Genomic DNA, 19489 nt, shown 5'->3' on the forward strand with positions numbered 1-19489 from the left:
AACAATATCAAGGACCATTTTTTCCCCCCAAAACTGGAAATCTGAATTTAACGTAGTCCCTGTGCCAAGAGGATTTTCCAGGATTTTGCCCATTTCATGCTGAGGGGCAGCACTGCTTCTACATGGACCAGTGAAAATACAGGGATAATTGGTTTAGTACTTTGCATTATTGCACATTTTTTAATATTATCACCATTGCAGATGGGAAATAAAAGCATAGAAATTAATGAGCATTATTAGAAGATTTTATCAGTGTTCCCCATCCGCCTCTGCCCCAGGAAAACCAAAGGGGCATTTGTCCCTGTCAAAGGGTCAAATGGATCTTCCTACACTTGCCACCATTTAACCAGGACAAGTCTGAGGGTTTTCTGGGTGGTTTTGTCACCAACCTGTGAGAGTCCACTCAGAGGAAAAAAAAAAAAATTAACAACTGCCCAATTAAAAAAATTACCCGACAAAAATGAAGCTCTCAAAAATTAACCTCATTATTTCACTATAAGTGGAATAAGTGGTGAAATTCATCATTTCTTAATGAAGGTGATGTTCAGGTATATTTTTAAATTTACATATATAATGCTTGTCCACAGGGCCAAGTCTCCCCTGGCAGAACTACTGCCCTGAAGGGAATTTAATTTGATTTTTGCATTAAGAATAAACCACCAGTTCCAGCACTAAAGCTCCCAGTTGCTCACTGTATTACTTCCATGGAGATATTGCAGTAAATCACTTGATATTAACACTTCTGGCTCAATATATTCACTCTGGGTGCCATAAATAATTCCGAGCAAAAATTTAAAGGAGATTTGCACTTCTTTACTGCCCAGCTGTTTAGGAAGAGTCAAAAATACAACTTAAAACAGTGAAGTTGTTGCGGGCTTGGACAGGGTTAGCTACAATTACAATACATGGAATCATGAATTCACCTGGAATATCCAAACTCCACACATCACTTGAAATGCAAAACATTTTCCAATGATCTGCTTTGGGTCTTTATTTACAGTAAAGCCCCACTTGCAGGGAATATAATGTTGAAATGTCATATAGAAATAGAAATGTCATATAGAAATATAATATAGGAATGTAATATAGAAATATAATATAGATGTATAATATAGAAATGGTTTGGGTTGGAAGGGACTTCAGAGGTATCCAATCCATCCCCTGCCATGGGCAGGGACACCTTCCACTATCCCAGGTTGCTCCAACCTGGCCTTGGACACTTCCAGGGATCCAGGGGCAGCCACAGCTTCTCTGGGAATTCCATTCCAGCCCCTCCCCACCCTCCCAGCCAAGAATTCCTTTCCAATCTCCCATCTCTCCCTGCCCTCTGGCACTGGGAAGCCATTCCCTGTGTCCTGTCCCTCCATCCCTTGTCCCCAGTCCCTCTCCAGCTCTCCTGGAGCCCCTTTAGGCTCTGGAAGGGGCTCCAAGCTCTCCCTGGAGCTCAGTGTTTTCCTTTAATTCCTTGGAGCTTCATCCCACAGGATTTGTCTGATGGGAAACTGAGAACCCCAGCCTGGAGTCATCCCAGCTTCATGGAATCACAGAATCCCAGAGTGGTTTGGGTGGGAAGGGACCTTAAAGACCATCCAGTTCCAACCCCTGCCATGGGCAGGGACACCTTCCCCTATCCCAGGTTGCTCCAAGCCCCGTCCAGCCTGGCCTTGGACACTTCCAGGGGATCCAGGGGCAGCCACACCTTCTCGGGGCAACCTGTGCCAGGGCCTCCCCACCCTCACAGCCCAGAATTCCTCCTCAATATGCAGCTCCAGGCCCTCAGAGACATCCAACTAACGCCAAAAACCAAGCTAGGAAACACAGGAGCAGGTTGGGGTTGAGGGCTCCACGTCCTGCTCGGTCCTGGAAGGGACCAAGATCCCAGATGTGACCGCGGGATTTCTGTAACCCGATTTTTTCCCCCCTCCCATCTGCTGGGCTGGTACAGAGCATCCAACAGAAACGTGTTTCCCTCAGAGAATCCAAAACTCCAACGGTTTTGGAGGCACCGCTTCCCTCACGGAACACACGGCGGCAGGTGCTCAGGAAGGAGGTTAAAAACATCGATTTCCACATTCCTCCCGGGAAAAACAACGCTCCTTCATAGGAACAGCGTTCATTTAAATGCTCATATAACTAATTCCCGAGGATTTTCCCCTCCTGCCCCCGATGATCAATCACAGCTGCTTTTTAGGGACAGAGACCGGAGGCCTCTTCCCAGGAAAATGCGCGAATCCACAAATTAATGAGCTCGCGGTGGATGTGGAGTGAAGGGCCCAACACACCACCTGTCCCCCTCCTCTGGGGCACCAGGGCTGTGATAATGCCAAGCATTTGATATTTCCCCACGGGTGGAAAGCAATGAAATTCAAATTAACCCCTCCTTTGGATGGAAATGGGAAAAGTGGGGGAAAGACCAAAGGGAATCTGACCTAAGGGTCTCGCTTTCAGAGCCATTTGCATCACTGTCATTGCTCTGAGACTTAGAATTCTATCCATATATAATTATATATAAAATATATATTTTATATATATGTATTTATTTATATAATTATAATATATTACATTACATATATAATTACATATATATTATATTGCATTATATATAATATATAATATATTATAATTATATATAAAAATATATTTTATATATATGTATTTATTTATATAATTATAATATATTACATTACATATATAATTATATATATTATATATTATATTGCATTATATATAATATATAATATATAATTACATGTATTACATATATAATTATATATATTTATACATTATATATTATGGTATATAATAATTATAGTATATAATAATGATTATATAATAATATATAATATGTCATATAATATATAACAATATATAAAATAATATATATTATATATAATTATGTAATATAATATATATTATAATTATATAAATAAATACATATCTATTATATACAGTTTCTTTCCCAGTAAAATGTAGTAGGGTTTGTCTCTGTAAAATAAATTATTATTAAAATCTTGCTTGTTTTAACATTGGTACCATTCTGGTCACTATGCAAGACTTGGGCCGGTAACGATTTCAAACCTAATCCAACCCAAAAATAAATAAATAAACTGTAATAAAAGCTCATAAAATTGCCACCTGAATGGGAAACAGGCTATTCCAGAGGAAACTTATTCACCCCAGGAGCTGTGTCAGCCCAGGCACTGCAGATCCCTCTTTCCATGCCAAACTCACCTAAAATATATATTTTTTTTCCAGGAATTTTATCTGTGTAAGTGCCTAAAAACATACAACCCTTCCAAAAACCGCCTCCACAGCACGGTTAAAAGCCACATTTAATTACATTTCAGAAGATTTTCTCTTGAGTTCCTCTGGCTTTGTTATGGGAAAGAAATATATGGGAGCAGAATGAATTCAGGAGTCGGAGGGAACGCAGCGGAATCTCATCATTTACTGGGAAAACAGCCTGGATAACGGCCAACACGAGGGGAATGCAGCATCCCCTCATCCATCTCCTGCCTGAAAAGGGATCCCAGAGGACAAGTAAAAAGGTCCTGGAGTTTTAATAACTCCAATTCCCGCCCTCCAGGCCCCGCATCCGTCACTGTCACCGGGAAGCTCCGGCATTCCCGGGATGGGAAGGCACAAGGACACAGCTCTGTCTCTCACAGGTGTCTCCTCGGGACAGGTGGTTCTGCAGCTCCTGCTGGGAGAACACCTCGTTTCTCAGGGAAAGCCGGATCCCCACGGAGCCACCGGGATGTCCGGGGGGTTCGTGGCTTTGTCCCGGAGCAGGGGCAGCATTCCGGCCTCAGCCACTCGTTTCTTCAAGTGCCAGCCAGGGTTGGGAATTCCCAAGCACCTCCCTGCCAGTGAGGAACTGGGCCCACGAGTCTAAAAATGGGCAAAGCAAATCCAGCTCTCTGTAGAATCCATGGAATGCCTGGACCCTTCTTCCTTTTCCCATGGATAGGGACAAGGTGAAGTGGGGTGTCCCCAAAAGAGCAAACACCCTCCACGCAGTTGTTCACCCCAGCACTGCTTCCCTTCCCTCTTCTCACTGGAATTAAGGAATCACCTCACAATCCTTGAATATATTCCTCCCTTTGGATCACTTAATAACGAATTAACGTTGGATGAGCTGTCTGAGGTATCAGGTCCAATTCCTGACCAATTATTATTGGTAAATCTGCCAGATTTGGGGTGTTGAGGGCTTGCATTTGGCAGATTTGTCCCACGGCCAGAAGAGGTTGGAAGTTCCCTGCTGCCATTCAGAAAAAAACCAGGAATTTTTTTCTTCAGGCATTAGCACTTCATTGGGAATCAAACAATAAGTCAGGGGAAAAAAAAAACCCCCACACCCCTAATGAACCAGCAAATCTGATTTCTGTCAACCCCGGTGCTAAAAACTTAATTAGACTAAAATGTTTGCAGCCTTAATGTGCTCGGGAGTAGATGTTCTTTCCCGAAATTAATTCCATTCTTGCAAGAGAGAATTTAGGAATATATCCCCACTAAGGAACTCCCACAACTCGGATGAAGGCACTTGGCAATAAAAAAAAAAAACCTGTGAAATCACTGGAGAAAAAGCCATAAGAAAAACATCAGGGTAGTTTTATAAAGATGCAAACGAAGGCCAAGCCATTGCTCAAAGCAAAAGTACAGAACTTAGGGGAGAAACAAAAAGGTTATTTTAGCAAAAGTGGCAGTTATAAAATATTTCTTATTCTCCACAGGCAGAAATATTATGTTCATTAGGCTACAGAACTTTTTTTTCAAGTTATAGGGTGCATGGAGTGACATTAATAATAATTTCTATTAGTTGATTTTTTAAAAATCAGTTTTAGTGAGCCTTTGAAAAATAATTTGGTGCCAGAGTTATTCCATCAATTGAGAAAATTTTACAGTGTAATACTGTATTATTAATACACTCAAATATAATAACAAGAGTTATTAATGCCTTATTTCTACTTAAAAATCCTCTTAGTTCCCCCTGAAAGAGCTGCTTCAGGAGGAGAGATCGAGGTATTTCCATACATTAAAATCAGGCTGCTAAACCTATAAAATAATGCAGTTTTAGAAGGAGAATTCCCAAAATTCACACCCAGGGAGTAACATGATCAAAGCATACCCCTGGATCTGGGAATTTTCTACATCCTGGGAGATGACACAGCTCATCAGTTTTGATAATTCTTGTCGGTTTTGATGCTCATCAGTTTATTATTGTCCTGCTCTTCAGTCCTGTGTTCAGACTTTGACCCCCCCGTGGTGAAAAAGAGGAAGGGAACCTGGTCTTAGTGGATTTTTTTGGAGCATAACAGATCATTTTAACGTTGTTCAGCATTAATGCCTTCAAAAACTGTGCTAAAAAGATAACAGTAACCAAAACACAAGTAAAAAAATATATCATATTTGGTTTGTGTGAGTGTCAGAGCTGCTCAATGCTGATCCCAGACACTCCAAGGACCCTCCCAGGGCTTAAGCTTCCAAAACTATTTGGAAATAATGATGAAACTCTGGAATCACTGGGAATAAATGCACAGCAGTGCAGTACATCCCGAATTTCTCGTACCTGGTGTTTCTGTGCTGACAGGACAAAGCATCCATGGCACAGAGAGCCACTAAAACTCACCTGGATTGGGAATATTTGGAATATACGGAGGTTCAGAGACCTGCAGTCAACATTCCAACTTTCTCTTTGCCAGCTGGTCTCCCACTGTTTGATGTGACTGCCCAGCATCCCAAAGCAACCCTGAATCCCAGGATCGTGCATTGCCACCCCCAATTTCCAAACGTAAATCACAAGAAATTCCCTTTAATTTATTAAAATGACGAGATGAATCTGTTTTTAGGTTTGGGTTTCCTGTCAGCATCGAGCTCTGGGAGTCAGGAGTGAAAATAGAGGAATCTGAGCTCCTCACTCAGCTCTTGGTGCTGTTTTAATCACAATTAAAGAGCTGAGGGGAAAAAAAAAAAAAAGGTTCCTCAATAACCAGAATTGGAGGCTGTTCCAGAAAGGTTATTAAAAAGAGAATGGCACGAGAATGAGGACTCAAAAATAGCAGGATCTGACCTCCTTTGGCAAAGGAAAGGAAAAGAAGGGCTGACCTTGAGGAGTCGTGTTGGGCCCAAATCAACCTGTCCGAGGGTTGGGAAATCGCCATTAAATCACCATTTCCCCCCCACCCTGGCTCTGGCTCAGACAATCCAATTAAAACCCGGCCAGGAATGAGTCAGGTGATGAAATGATTGCATGGAATGATTGCTTTCACTCCCTGCTAATGGCACTGGAGGTTGCCAAGGGGAGATAAGGGAACACACCACATCCTGGGTGGGATTTATCCTGGATGAGCGAGGAGGAGACACAGCTAAAGCTGACAAGGAGAATTCTGAGAAATTCACTTTAATGTGTTATTTTCCTTGAATATATTCTTTTCCCTAAGCATCTAAATCAGCAGAAATCACCTGAATCATTGCTAGGAAGCAGAGCAATACTCTGATTAATAATTATATTGCTCTGAGCTGATGTTACATTTGTTTTTGAAGGAAGCCCAGCTCTTAATTCAGATTTGCTGCATCTCTTCTGATTAAGAAAATCTGGTTTTATCTCAACCTTTGGGTTTTGTTTTTTTTTTTTCCTTTAGGATGGAATAATTACACCCAACAAGAAGCACCTCCTCAGGGCAGATTTAAGCAAATCCATTACCTCTTCCACCAGGAATTCTAAACAATCATGAAAAAGAAGGGGGAGGAGGAATCTCGATTTATAGACACTCCTAAATATATTCTCTTTATGCCTCTGCCACACAGGGATGGTGCTGAGACACTTCCTAACAAAGCCTCTTTTCTCCACCCAGCCCAGTCACTCCCCCCCCACGTTTTGGGAGACCCACAGATGGCCAAACAGCTGAGACACGTTGGATTTAAAAAGACTGTGGCAACATCCCTGATTAGTGGAGAAAATTAAAAAAAAAAAATTGAAAAAAATGGGAAAAATGGGAAAAAAAGGGAAAAAATTGAAAAAATTTAAAAAATGAAAAAACAGGGAAAAAATAAAAAAAAAAATTGAAAAAATGGGGGGAAAAAAAAGGAAAATGCCACATAAAAATGGAGAAACTCCATCCCAACCTGACCAGCCCCACAAACCCAAGGATTCTACGTGTCAACAATTATTCCTTGTGCTGTTTTCAGTGAGGTTTTTGTCAGCCCTGCCCCTTCTCTGCTTCGGTCCCTGAGTGGGATTGTTCCAAAGCACTTGGGCGTGAAAGTAAAGCCCAACACATCACCCTGGGCACAGCCATGAGGAAGAAGCAGCAAGCTGACCTGGCCATCCCAAAATTTAACATTTCTGGAGTAAATTCAAATGCCTGTTCGGAATTTTTGTCGGATTAAAAAAATATAAATTGAACATATAAAAAAATATTAAAAAATAAATTGAATATATAAAAGCAAAAATAGAAATTGAACATAAATAAGGTGGGTTTTTTGTTGTTTTTCTTCTCTTTTTGGGGGGAGAAATGAAGAGACTCAGCTGAGCCAGAACTTTGAGCAGCTTGTCTTGGTGTGTCTTTTGCTTTGGCCCGATTTTATTTCAAATAAGCACCAGGAGATGTGACACTCAGCAGAGTGAAGGATAAAGCCGTGCCAAGGAGGAGTGAAACACTTGGAAATGTTCCTGTTACGTGGGAAGCCTTTGAAAAGGACTTAAAAAAAAAAAGGCAACATAAGAGCTGCTAGTGAGCCAAAACAGCCCGAAATGAAGAGATTTTTATGGCAATGGAGTTAATTTTGGGGCACAGAATGGTTTGGGTTGGAAGGAACCTTGAAGACCATCTCATTCCAACCCCATGCCACGGGCAGGGGACACATTTCACTATCCCAGGTTGCTCAGAGCCGTGGGCAGGGAGGCCACATCCAAAATGGTCTTGAAAATTAACCATTATTAGGTCAAATCTGTGAAAACGGGAGACAAGAAAAGTGACAAACTGAGCCAAAATTATCAGCAGGTGACAAGAGCCCAATCCTGATATTAAAATCCGTTTCTCCAATGTTTAAAATAACCCCCACTGCGTTATAATTTTAATATTATCAGCAATATATTGGCAAGAGGGTACTTTGTTCTCCTCTGTGCCACGAACAAAATGTTCCTTGATATCCCAGGCAACCACAATCCATCCTCTTCTCCACCCACAGCAGCCACCACCAGGAGGGAGAGGCCCAGAATTCCCATCTCCAGCAAAAAAAAAAAAAAACAAACCCTTTAAAACTTCCTCACATGGGCAAGGCCAGAACCTTGACTTGGAATGAAACACCAGAGAGGGGAAAAAAAATAATGGGCTGGATTGTCTATTTCTGCTGCTGATAAAAACGATATTCACTATGACATCACCTGAATAATTAAGTTCTTACAACCACCAAGGCGGGTTTAATCTTTTTAAAGCAAAGATCAGAAGGAAAATAGAGAAGATTTCGAGATAAGCTCAGTAGCTGCTTCAAAGAACTCGGTTAAAATTACTTTTGAAGAGGAGTTGGGTTGTGCTCATTGTTCCTGCAGGAAAAAGTCTTCTCCAGCAGTAGCTGGAGCATGTTTATAAAACCCTTAGGAAAGCAAAACTATCTGTCCATGGGATTCCCAAATTCCAGTGCTTATTTATGACTTTTCCTGAAAAATCGGCAAAAAAGCCTCTTCCCAAATTTTCTTTCTGGAATGATTAGAAAGATTCACACCAAGGCTGGTCGGGATCTACAAAGTGAGTTTAAAAGGTGTTGAGGCTTTATTCTGATTTTTGAAGGGGACTGATTGCAAAAAACCCCCACATGTCTCCTGTCCCTTCCTCCCAAAAAAATGTCCCCGAAACTTTGTGGCAAAAATCCTAAACTAAAAATACCAAACAAGAGCAAATGTGACCTGTTAAAACAGATAATTAATTAAGTACAAATCATGCCCCATCCCTGGAAGTGTTCCAAGGCTGTGTTGGATGGGGCTTGGAGAAACCTGGGATAGTGGAGGCACCTGACATGGAATAAATGATGGATATTCAGCACCCAGCACAAACTCGAGCTCCTAATGGGAAATAAAAGAGGATTTCTGATACAAAAATCAGAGTTTGAATTTGTCATGTCTTCCCCATCAACAGTAAATCCACATCTGCTTCCATTCCTCTAAATAACACGGAAAACTCAAGCAGGGGCACCACCTTTGCTCCCAGCAAGGCACCACTGAGGCCTTTTAGTCCAGGAGCAGGGAAATGATGGATATCAGATCCCAAGCAAAGATAATTAATTCCACTCCTCAAGGACTCCCACTAGGGCAGCAAAAGCCTTTGAAATAAGTTTATTTTTCTTTTTTTCTTTTTTTTTCTCTCTTCAGTATCTAAATTGGGAATCTCTCCCATCAACCCAGTGCCAGCCTGGCCCTGGAGCATTCATGGAAACTGGGAAGAGTCCATTTACATTTGGATTTGAGAGAAATTCATCTTAACTCAGAACTTACTTGACTTTGCAGGAAATCTGATTTTTTTTGGACCATTTCATCTCCTACTTTTCGTAAGAGAAATGTACTTTACAACCAGCTCTGGGGACAGGCTTTTGTGAGCATCTTGTTTCACTTTTTAGCCAAATCCATCCCAGTTTTGAGACCTATTTTCACAGACTGGGGGCAGGTCACCATGTTTATGTTAAAGGCCAAGTTTAGTTGCCTTGATAATTTCCAAGAGGAATAAAATTCTGACACTCTCCCCGTGGTTCCTGCAGGACATGGACGTGGAACAGCAGCCAAAGGCACTTCAAACTTTGCCTTTCCAATTTACCCAACTTTTCACTTTACTGCCGAGGTCAGATGGCTGATGGAAAGGGAATTACAGTTTTTATGGCAACAGGAATTCAAAATTTGGCTGGACACAGTCCTGGGATGGTCCTGCCACCACACTGAGCAGCCATAGGAGCATGTGGAATTATTTCCCCAAACACAATTAGGAGGAGGAGCAGCAAACATGGATTTTGAACCAAGAGACGACTAAATGTGATCATTTTATGATGGGATTGTGTCCACTTCCCTGCTTTTTTTTTCCTCCTTTCATTTCTGAAGGGAGACCACAAGAAAGATGGAGAGGGACTTTGGACAAGGGATGGAGAGACAGGACACAGGGAATGGCTTCCCACTGCCAGAGGGCAGGGAGAGATGGGAGACTGGGAAGGGATTCCTGGCTGGGAGGGTGGGGAGGGGCTGGGCTGGAATTCCCAGAGAAGCTGTGGCTGCCCCTGGATCCCTGGAAATGTCCAAGGCCAGGTTGGACGGGGCTTGGAGCAACCTGGGATAGTGGAAGTTGTCCCTGCCCATGTCAAGGGGTGGAAAAGGATAATCTTTAGAAAACTGAGGACTGGGATGTGGTCACGGAGCTGCTACAGCTCCTACAAACCCTTCCCCTCTTTCCTGTTCTCTCCCAGAAACTTGGGAGTGTGGAGGACACCAAGGGCAAGCTAAGGTAACATGAGCTCCTTTTGGCCCTCCACGTACTCCTCAAAGAGCTGGAATACTGAGATATTGATTCTCTGGGGAAAAACAGATTTTATTTCTCATGGAAAGCAACGGACACTTCCCAGATTGGCCAAATAACCGGGAAAATAGGTATCCGGGTCAAGCCTGGAAACATCCACGTAGCCATAAACCAAGGTAGAGGCACACAGGCATCTAGTTGTTCACTCCTTTTTGGGATTATTTATCCCTTTAGGAAGCCAAAGAAACACGAGTTTTCATTGGAATATCAGCTCTGGCTCGGGAGCATCCAGGAGAATCCAGCCCAGGATTAACCCCGGGGTCTTTCCCACACGGAGCAGTCACGCAGGAGGGAGGCAGGGCTGGAGCAGCTGCATATTTCAGCCCCCTCACCCCCCCACCATCAGCAATTTTCCAGAATAAATTACTGTGCCATCATCTCTGGTGGCAAAGATGAAGCAACGCTCGGACGGACTCGGCGATTTTTAACCTCGGATTCGCTGGTGTCGGGGGAAAAAAAAGGGCCCAATCACCACAAGCTTTGCACATGAACCCCTAAAATCCACGTGGAGTCAACTCCAGCTCGCAATTTAGGATAGTCTGGCCTCAGGAAAGGCACTCAGAGATTTGGAGTTGAGTTAAATAACGTGAATTTCTGATAACGATATGATCTTATTCAGGAAGCGAGGGATACTCCCCACAAAGCTCCAGATTTCCCCCCAATTTAACAATGCATTTCACTGGCATGATCTAAGGACAAAATTATTTCCCCCCCAACCCCTCCCCCCCCCCAGCTTTGGAAATCTGTTTCAATTATAACTGCAGATTGTTTAATTAGGGAAGCACGTTTAGTTTGAGGGGGGAGAAAAAAAAAAAACAACCCTAAATGGACGGGTTAAAAGAAAAAAACCCTTCTAATGCTCCCCGGGGTCCCTGGGTCCTTCAACCCAATTTGATGTGAATGAAACCATTATTGTTCTTTTGACTCCTGCTGAGCCATTATCCAAGGGTTTGCTGGGGATTGGAGGAGCCCTTTCCTACGGGATTTTGTTATTCCACCGGCCAGGATTTCAGCTTAAAGCAGTTTTTGTTGGATATTTTGAGGGAGCAAAAAAACCCTCTTGGTTTTGTAGGTTCTTACAGGAATTTTAGGTTTGCCTACGGTGGGTGTTTGTTTGAAATCAACCAAGAGAAAGCCACTCAGCCCCTTTTTTCCTCTTTTTTTTTTTTTTTTAAAGCAGTTTAACATATTAAAACCTGCAGCGAGGAAGACTCAATCAAACCCATGAAACTGCACATCCCCCCCCCCCGCCAGAGATTTCCTGCCATAAAAATGCTCCAACGTTGGATGGAAGAGTCCCACCCTAATAAAAGCCAACAGGGAAAACAACAGAAAGGGTTAAAAGGTAATAAAAGGATTATTATCATGCCTAAGTCAAACCTTTATGTGATATTTTATTGCATTAAAATGTGAGCTTTGATGATTCAGCTGGTGTTCTAACTGCTTCAGAGCCAAAAATCCTAATTTTTAGTATCCCTGTAGGTGCAGATATTTGCTGTAAAACCTCCTGGAAAGAGAGTTCCTTTCAAACGAGTTAAAGGAAATATCTATGCAATCATTCCAAAAACAATTTCCCACTTTGGCTCTAAAGTAGGTTTCAAGAAATTTAATACCTAAAATACTTTCATTTCAGAATAAAACTGAATAAACCAGGGGACAGTTTGATCTTAGAGGCTGCTGTTCCTGTGATAACTGAATTAAACTGAGCAGGTAAGTGGAAAAAAAAAAAAAAAGAAACCTGATGAGCTGTGAGCTCTGGTTTTCTTCAGGAGATACTTGAAGTAAGATTTCATACAGATGTTTTTCTGGCACACAAAATGAGCCCAAAACCTCGAGGCAAGTCAGAGCACCAAAACTGCTGCAGACCAACGGCAAGGACCAGAAAAAACCAAGTGTTCAAGCTGACGACACCTCAGTTTAGAAGCCAAAATCCCACCTGAGCAACACTCCTCTAACGACCACAAATAAACTCCTTAAAGTCCTGGTGGCGAAGCCGTTTTAAAATAACATCTTTATACCCCTGACAGGTCGCACGCGGCCCTGAAATTCCACAAAAAAAGCCACGGAGCAGCGGATTTTCCAAGAGCATCAAGTCTTCCAGAAGGCCTAATGGCTTATCCAAATGATTCGAGGATGGCGAGAACATCCTCATTCGAGGATGACTAAAAGTCAAGGATGGCAAAGTTCTTGCCATCCCCGAATCATTTGGACAAGTAATCCTTACCACACTGCATCATCCACGGCCATGTCACAGCGGGCTCCTCACCTGGTAGGGACACGGGATGTGGTATTCCCGGCAGCGCTCCTGGATCCACGTGGTCTCCCACACGCCGCGATAGGCCTGCTCGTAGAAATAGCAGCCGATGACGACCAGCAGCGGCACGAGGTACAGGACGCTGAACACGCCGATGCGGATCATGAACTTCACCAGCTTGTCCTGGTTCTCCTTTTCCAACGGGATTTCGATGCGGACCCGGTTGAGGGAGATAATCCCGGCCAGGAGGAGGGAGACTCCCACGACGACGTAGAGGCAGAGAGGGGCGAGGACAAAGTATCTCAGCGCGTCCACGTCGTAGAGGCCGACGAAGCACACGCCGCTGATGTTGTCGCCCTCGATCTTGTTCATGGCCAAGAGGATGATGGTGAGAGTGCCCGGGATTCCCCAGGCGCTGGCGTGGAAAAGCAAGGCCTTCTTCTCGATGGCCTCGCTGCCCCACTTGGGCACGGCGGCCAGGAACCAGGTGATGGTGAGGATGACCCACCACACGCTGCCGGCCATGGTGAAGAAGTAGAGCACCATGAAGAGCATGGTGCAGGCCTTGTTGTGGGAGCCCTGGGTCACCGTGGACGCCTTGTACTGGGCGGGGCTGGAGGCGTTGCACGCCACGCGGTCCTCCAGCAGGAAGCCGATGAAGAAGATCAGCGACACCATCATGTAGCAGACGGCGTAGAATATGATGGGCCGCTCCGGGTAGCGGAACCGCGTGACGTCGATCAGGAAGGTCAGGAAGGTGAACAAGGTGGCGGAGAGGCAGACGATGGAGATGACGCCGATGAAGTAGCGGGCGAAGGAGAGCTCCTCGCGGCGGAAGTACATGTTGGGGCAGGGAGGGGAACAGTCGCGCACCCTCAGGAAGGAGTAGCCCAGGTCGGGGTCTATTTTCAGCTCCCGAGGGCACCAAAAGCCATAATCCCTCTGGACTGCCACTGGGGCCTCTTCCGTGGGCTCCCCGGCCGAGCTGAGGTCAACGAGGCGAGGGTACGGCTCGTCGCAGTCCGGGAACCTGAACAGTGGGAAGAGGAGGGTTTACGAGGAATATCCACGTACTTTGCAAAGATCAGTAACCTCATCCATAGGGGTGACTTCAGGCACGGTAACCTTATTTCCAGGTGTGACTTCAGGCACACCAACTGGAGCGAGAACAGACAATCCAAGTTAGGGGTAGTCCATGAAATACTGCGCTATTTATACCCAAACTCCAGAGCTCCTTGTCCCAGAGTGCAGCGGATGTTGAAACCACATAACAGGTTTAAAAATTAAATAGAGAAATAAATGGACAAGGAGCCCACTGGGGCTTTAGGGATAAAGGGGAGGGTACAAAATCCATCTCAGGAGGTCTGTAAATTTAGGCTGGCTGTAAACTGAGACCATGTACCCGTGGAAGCAGGGTTTTATAGAGCATTTTAAAGCCTTTCCTAAGCAACTTCACTTGCTGGTCTCAGGACAGTGAGATGCTTACACCAAAAGTCCAACCCAGCATTCATAAATCAAAATTATGATGAAGATATTTGTGGATTAAAGCTCTGACTGGGGGCTAAGGACTGCTGGAGGAACGGTCTTGAAGGAGAGACTGGAGGGATTCCACACATTACAAGCATCCTCCGACTTATTTTGCTAAAATAAGTCTTCATTGTTTTTCCTTCAATCCAACTGTAAGAGAAACTATTTCTTCCTGTTTGTGGTTCTGCATTTTGACTGTTGGAGTCACTTATAAAAAAAAAATAAAGCAGAAGATATTGTTCTTAATTTCATGCACACTCTGTTTCAAATAGTTTGGAAAATCATCAAATGCTTTTTCTGTAAGTTATTTGTGTAATGTAAAGCTGAAACCTGCTCTTCGCACACGAGCTCAACAAGAGGCAGACACTCTGAAAACAGAGCTTTGAGATTTTATACTCCTCAAAACCAGCCAGTTTTCAACTCTCGGGTAGGTGATGGAAATAGGAACTCAGTTCCCACCTCAGGAAACAGGCTGGGAAGCGGAACGGAAAACGTGGGCACTCGCCGTGGAAAACACGCAAAACATCTGTTTGAGACCATAAAACGCCTGAGACGGTGCCAAAATTTTACTTTGGGATTGCAAAAGGGGAAAAAAAAACAAACAACCACCCGGATCTTCTCACCTGGTGCACTCCATGTCCTCGGGCCAGGCCACCCCGAACATCTCCATGAGCTTGGAGCACTCGCTGTAGGCCCTCTGGCAGAGCCGGCGGCAGGGCAGGGTCACCCGCCCGTATTCCATGCACACCGGGGCGTACAGGGCACACAGGAAGGGTCGGAAATCCCGGGAGCATTCCAAATTCACCATCGGGTGGAAGGGCTGGGGAAGGGAAAAAAAAAAAGCAGGATTCAACAGCTGCAACCAGCACATCTGCAGGGGGGGTTTCACGGGAAGCTTTGCTTTGTTTCGTCGCAACCGTAACAGGACCTCGTTTCTCTGTTGGAATGATCAGGTATTTTGGGAAGACAGGTGATCAAGAAGCCTGGGGACAAGGACAGTGATTCACAAGGGACATTTATGTCCTTGATTTGCATTAAAAGCAGAGGGAATTAAGCAGCTAAACCCCCCCAGAAGGGAATTTCAGTAGACGGAAAACACTCCCAACCTGCCCGCTACCATTGTCATTTAAACTCTCATCAACTTCCCAGCTTCCAGAAAAGGGCTGTAACCGTGTAACCACAGAGAAGGCACAGTAAATATGTCATTTCTTCACTAACCATCAGAAAAAGGCACCGTGAAATCAAAGCCTGAAAAATCAAAAAAATGAGTCAGGAAAAAATGACTGGTGTCTTGCGCTCCCGTGGCGCTTTATAATGGGTTTGAGTATCGGTGAGAGCAACGCTCCTTGGAAACTCTGAGAGGAAATCTATCCCAGTTGGGCAAATACAGCTGGTCTGGAGCATTTCTGAAGATGAAAAAGAAGGAAAAATAAGTAGGGCGGGGATTTATGTCTGAATAAAAGCTGGAGCACGTTGATAATCCACGTTATCTTCTAACTATCCTGTGTGGGTTCATTCTGCTCTTACTCGTCTTTAAAACTCTCCAGGAGTTAATCAATATTTTATTCCAAGCCTGTGTGGCACTTACTGTTATCCAAAGCCTCACCACCTCTTTGGATATTAATATAAGATCAATTATATTCCTTTGAGAGTGGAATATTCAAGGACACAGAATACTGAGATCCATTAGGACTTACAACTCCAGAATGAAACACTATTTTGATGCCAGAGTTTCCCCTTCTCCCCAGCCAGGCAGGATTACAGAGCAAAGGGAGCCTAATCTTCAGAATTCGTGGTGCAATAGCTGAAGCACAAATGAACCTGCTGTAGATAAATATATATAAACCCTAAATCTTATTAGAACTGAAGCTGAAGAGGAGCTGCAGAAAGATTATATTTGCAAACAGCAATTTCCTGAGAAGTATTTTAAACCAGTTCAGCTTTTTTTTTTTCTTTTCCAAGAGTAGAGTAGAACAGACCAAATAACAAAAAATAGGTCATCTTCTGTGGCAATATAAATGAGAAATACTAGGAATTGTATGGAAAAGTTTCATTCTCAGTTCTCCCTTATCACCTCTACTCTTTCAGTTTTTCCCATATGTTTCCTCTTCCCTGCAAAAGTTTAATTTTTGGAATACAAGACACAAGATTTTACTGTTTTGTTGTGGTTTTTTTTTAAAACATCATTATTATTTACCAAGCTGATTAAATTCCCTTCGTTCTTCCAGTGCCCCATGACAGGAGAGCTGTGCAATTTGGCACTAACCTGCATGAAGAGCAGTAGAAACCTCCAGAGTCACCCACGAGGAAAAAGGCAGCAGCAGCTGGAAAGTATTTACATTTACAAGCTCGTGTGACTGGAGAGCATCTTTCTGTTTGGCTGGACAGGTACTTCAGATGCATAAATGTATTTATTTTTGAATATTTAGGACCTACAGCACAGCTAAAGGCATTGCTTGACCACATGGATCCAAGAAATTGGTTGTAGGCAGTTATGATTGCAAAAGCTGAAGGTAAGTCTTCCTTTATTTGATGCAAAGGGAAAATAAAGGGAGTGTTTAACTCTCTTTCTTTTCAAAGAACCTTGAAAGTAAGAAAATTGAGTTATATCTTCATGAAAAAGAGCCACTGGCTTCATTCCTGGCTCGAGCCCAAAATCCTGCCTCCTGCCACTGCGGTTTTCCACACCTAAATTTCAAGTTCTCCTGACAAATGCTCCCCTACTCTCCTCTGCTACATCTCCAATTAAGGAAAGATGTTCCAGGAGTTCCTCTTTTCCTGCTATTTTGCCTTCATTAAAATTCCTGTTTGGTTTTGCATGAGTTGAAGAAGATGAACCGTTTTAGGAAGAGCCCAGACTACGCCAAGGTGTGCAAACACAGCTCCAGGGCATGGATATTCCAAAGCAAAGGGAAGTAGTAAGGCCAGTTCAAGGGAACAGAAAGGTACCAGGACACCAAAACATCTGAAACAACACTGGAATAACTGGATTTTCCCAGAGGATCCCCACAGAAGGCACAGCAGGTGCACTTTGGGTGCTGGAAAGGGTCTGGTTTTGAGCTCGGCCTTGGCATATTCCTCAAAACACAGAACAGATTTACTCAATCCCAACAATCCCTGCCTCTTCTCCCAGGGAACAAGGGACAGGACAAGAGGAAATGGCCTCAAGTTGTGCCAGGGGAGGGTCAGGGTGGACTTCAGGTGGAATTTCTTCCTGGAAAGGGTTATTAAACATTGGAACAGGTTTCCCAGGGAGGTGGTGGAGTCCCCATCCCTGGAGGAGGTGTCCAAGGAATGACTGGATGTGTCACTCTGGGCTCTGGGCTGGGTGATAAGGTGGGGAAGGGGTCACAGGTTGGACTCGATGATCCCAGAGGTCTTTTCCAACCTAAATGGTTCTGTGATTCCTGGAGAAATTCCCTTTCAAGCAGGGCTAATCTAAGCAGGACCGTTCCCCAGCGCTGGCTGTTCTGGTTCTCAGCACCTCCAGGCCTCTCCCACACCACTGTGTCTCTCAAAACAGCATCTGCAGGCAGAACAAAAACTCTCTTATGAGCTATAATCAAATCATTTTCAAAATCACGAGGAGGCTCAGCTGGAGAACAGGAGAAGGAAAAAAACCCTACGACAACTCCTTGTAAGGCAGGAAAAGAGACTGACCTGCTTCCAAGCAGCAACAGCAGCACTTGTGTCTTCAAGTGCCCCATCTCTAAAATTATCTCAGAATTATCTTACCCCCTTGCAGCTCTTAAGATGAAAAGTCACTTCCACCTACTGATTATGTTGTTCCCTATTAAAACTAAAGCCAGGGGCGTTAAAAGACTCTTTTCATGCTCTTGCCCAAGGACCCAGTGCAAGTTATGACACCAAGCCCTGGTGCCTAACAAAGGGCTCTCTGTGAAAGGAGATGTGCTCTTGAAAAACGCCTGTTGAACAGCTCCAAGAGGGAAAGGGAAGAGGGCAAGGACAAGGGAAGGCGTGACAGCCAAACCGCTTTCAGTAATTCAGGCCGAGTCTTGGGAAATCCCAGGAAGGGAAGAGATAAAATGTTTAAGAGGAGATAAACACTTGTGCGCTCCTGAAGGTACTCAAGGATTTAAAACATGCCAGATCACACAGCTGTGTAACATATTCCCAGTTCTACACCCACGGGGTCCCTCCACCTCTGGGAACAACCTTTGTGACCACGCAAATTCCTTCCATCCCAGAGATAACTGCGAGCTCTTCCAGGCTGAGTCAGAGCCCTCTCTTTGCCATCCAGGTGTTGAGTATCAATAACACCCCACAGCCCTCTATCACTGCTTCCCTCAGAGCAGCACAACCTGCAGCACAACCTCTCCCAGCTCTTCTTTCCCTCTTCCCCAGAATTTTTTTTGTGACAGTGGCAAAGCTGTTTTAAGAAATTTCCCGACTCCCAGCAGTGTGGCCCCATCTCCTTCTTTCCCTGCAATTCCCATCAGCTGAAAAAAAAACTTTAATGGCCACTCTCTAACAGAGAGCAGAAAATTCCTGCTTGCCTTATGGGATCATGGAATCACAGAATGGTTTGGGTTGGAAGGGACCTTAAAGATCATCCAATTCCACCCCCCAACTTTCATCCCCCAAAGGATAGCTGGAATGATATGTGTCCATTTCCTCCCCCCCCAAAAAAATAATTTTTGGAACAAATTCTCATTTTTGGTTACAAAGCAAAAGCAACAATTTTATCTCTTAAATACCCCCTGGACCTGCATTTAGCTTCAGACTTCTCATATTCCTGAGAGATAATAAACCATCATCTCTCAGCTAATAAACCAAACTCTTCTCTTTATTTTACACAGCAGTAGCCATTTAAAACTTGCTGTTACTTGGGAAGTGACAATGCAAGATTTAAAGTGAGTTATTTTGCTGATTTTTCCTATTTTGCTGATTTTTTTCCCTTATCTATTCCATCCTTTGAACAGAGAGCTAAACAGGAAGCGTTCTCATAAACTCATAGAGGGAAGGAGGGAAGTTTTCTCCCCTCGGGCTCCTGGGAAGAGAGCGATGCTATGACTATCAATTGCTTTTGAAATTCTCTGGTGGAAGCAGCTGCCTCGGGGCATATCCAGCCACAGGAGCTGCTCTTTGTGCCCTGCCTTGCCCCGGCTTTGATTCAGCCTGCTGTTCATTAGGG

General features: G+C 44.0%; 1 protein-coding gene across 3 annotated transcripts in view; it reads right to left on the bottom strand.

Moving 5' to 3' along the window:
• FZD3 (frizzled class receptor 3) overlaps positions 1–19489 on the bottom strand; it is a 50735-nt gene that overhangs the window by 9484 nt on the left and 21762 nt on the right. For 2 of the 3 annotated variants that reach the window (XM_064651172.1, XM_064651173.1), the window contains 3 exons: positions 15553–15582; positions 14958–15154; positions 12820–13837 (listed from right to left, as the gene is read on the bottom strand). In XM_064651172.1, the coding sequence (XP_064507242.1) occupies positions 12820–13837; positions 14958–15154; positions 15553–15582 (1245 nt within the window). The remainder of the gene's footprint in view (positions 1–12819; positions 13838–14957; positions 15155–15552; positions 15583–19489) is intronic. The other variant, XM_064651174.1, reaches the window with a different exon arrangement.

The sequence above is a fragment of the Pseudopipra pipra genome, chromosome 3 (genome assembly GCF_036250125.1).
Source record: "Pseudopipra pipra isolate bDixPip1 chromosome 3, bDixPip1.hap1, whole genome shotgun sequence".
Classification (NCBI taxonomy): Eukaryota; Metazoa; Chordata; class Aves; order Passeriformes; family Pipridae; genus Pseudopipra; species Pseudopipra pipra.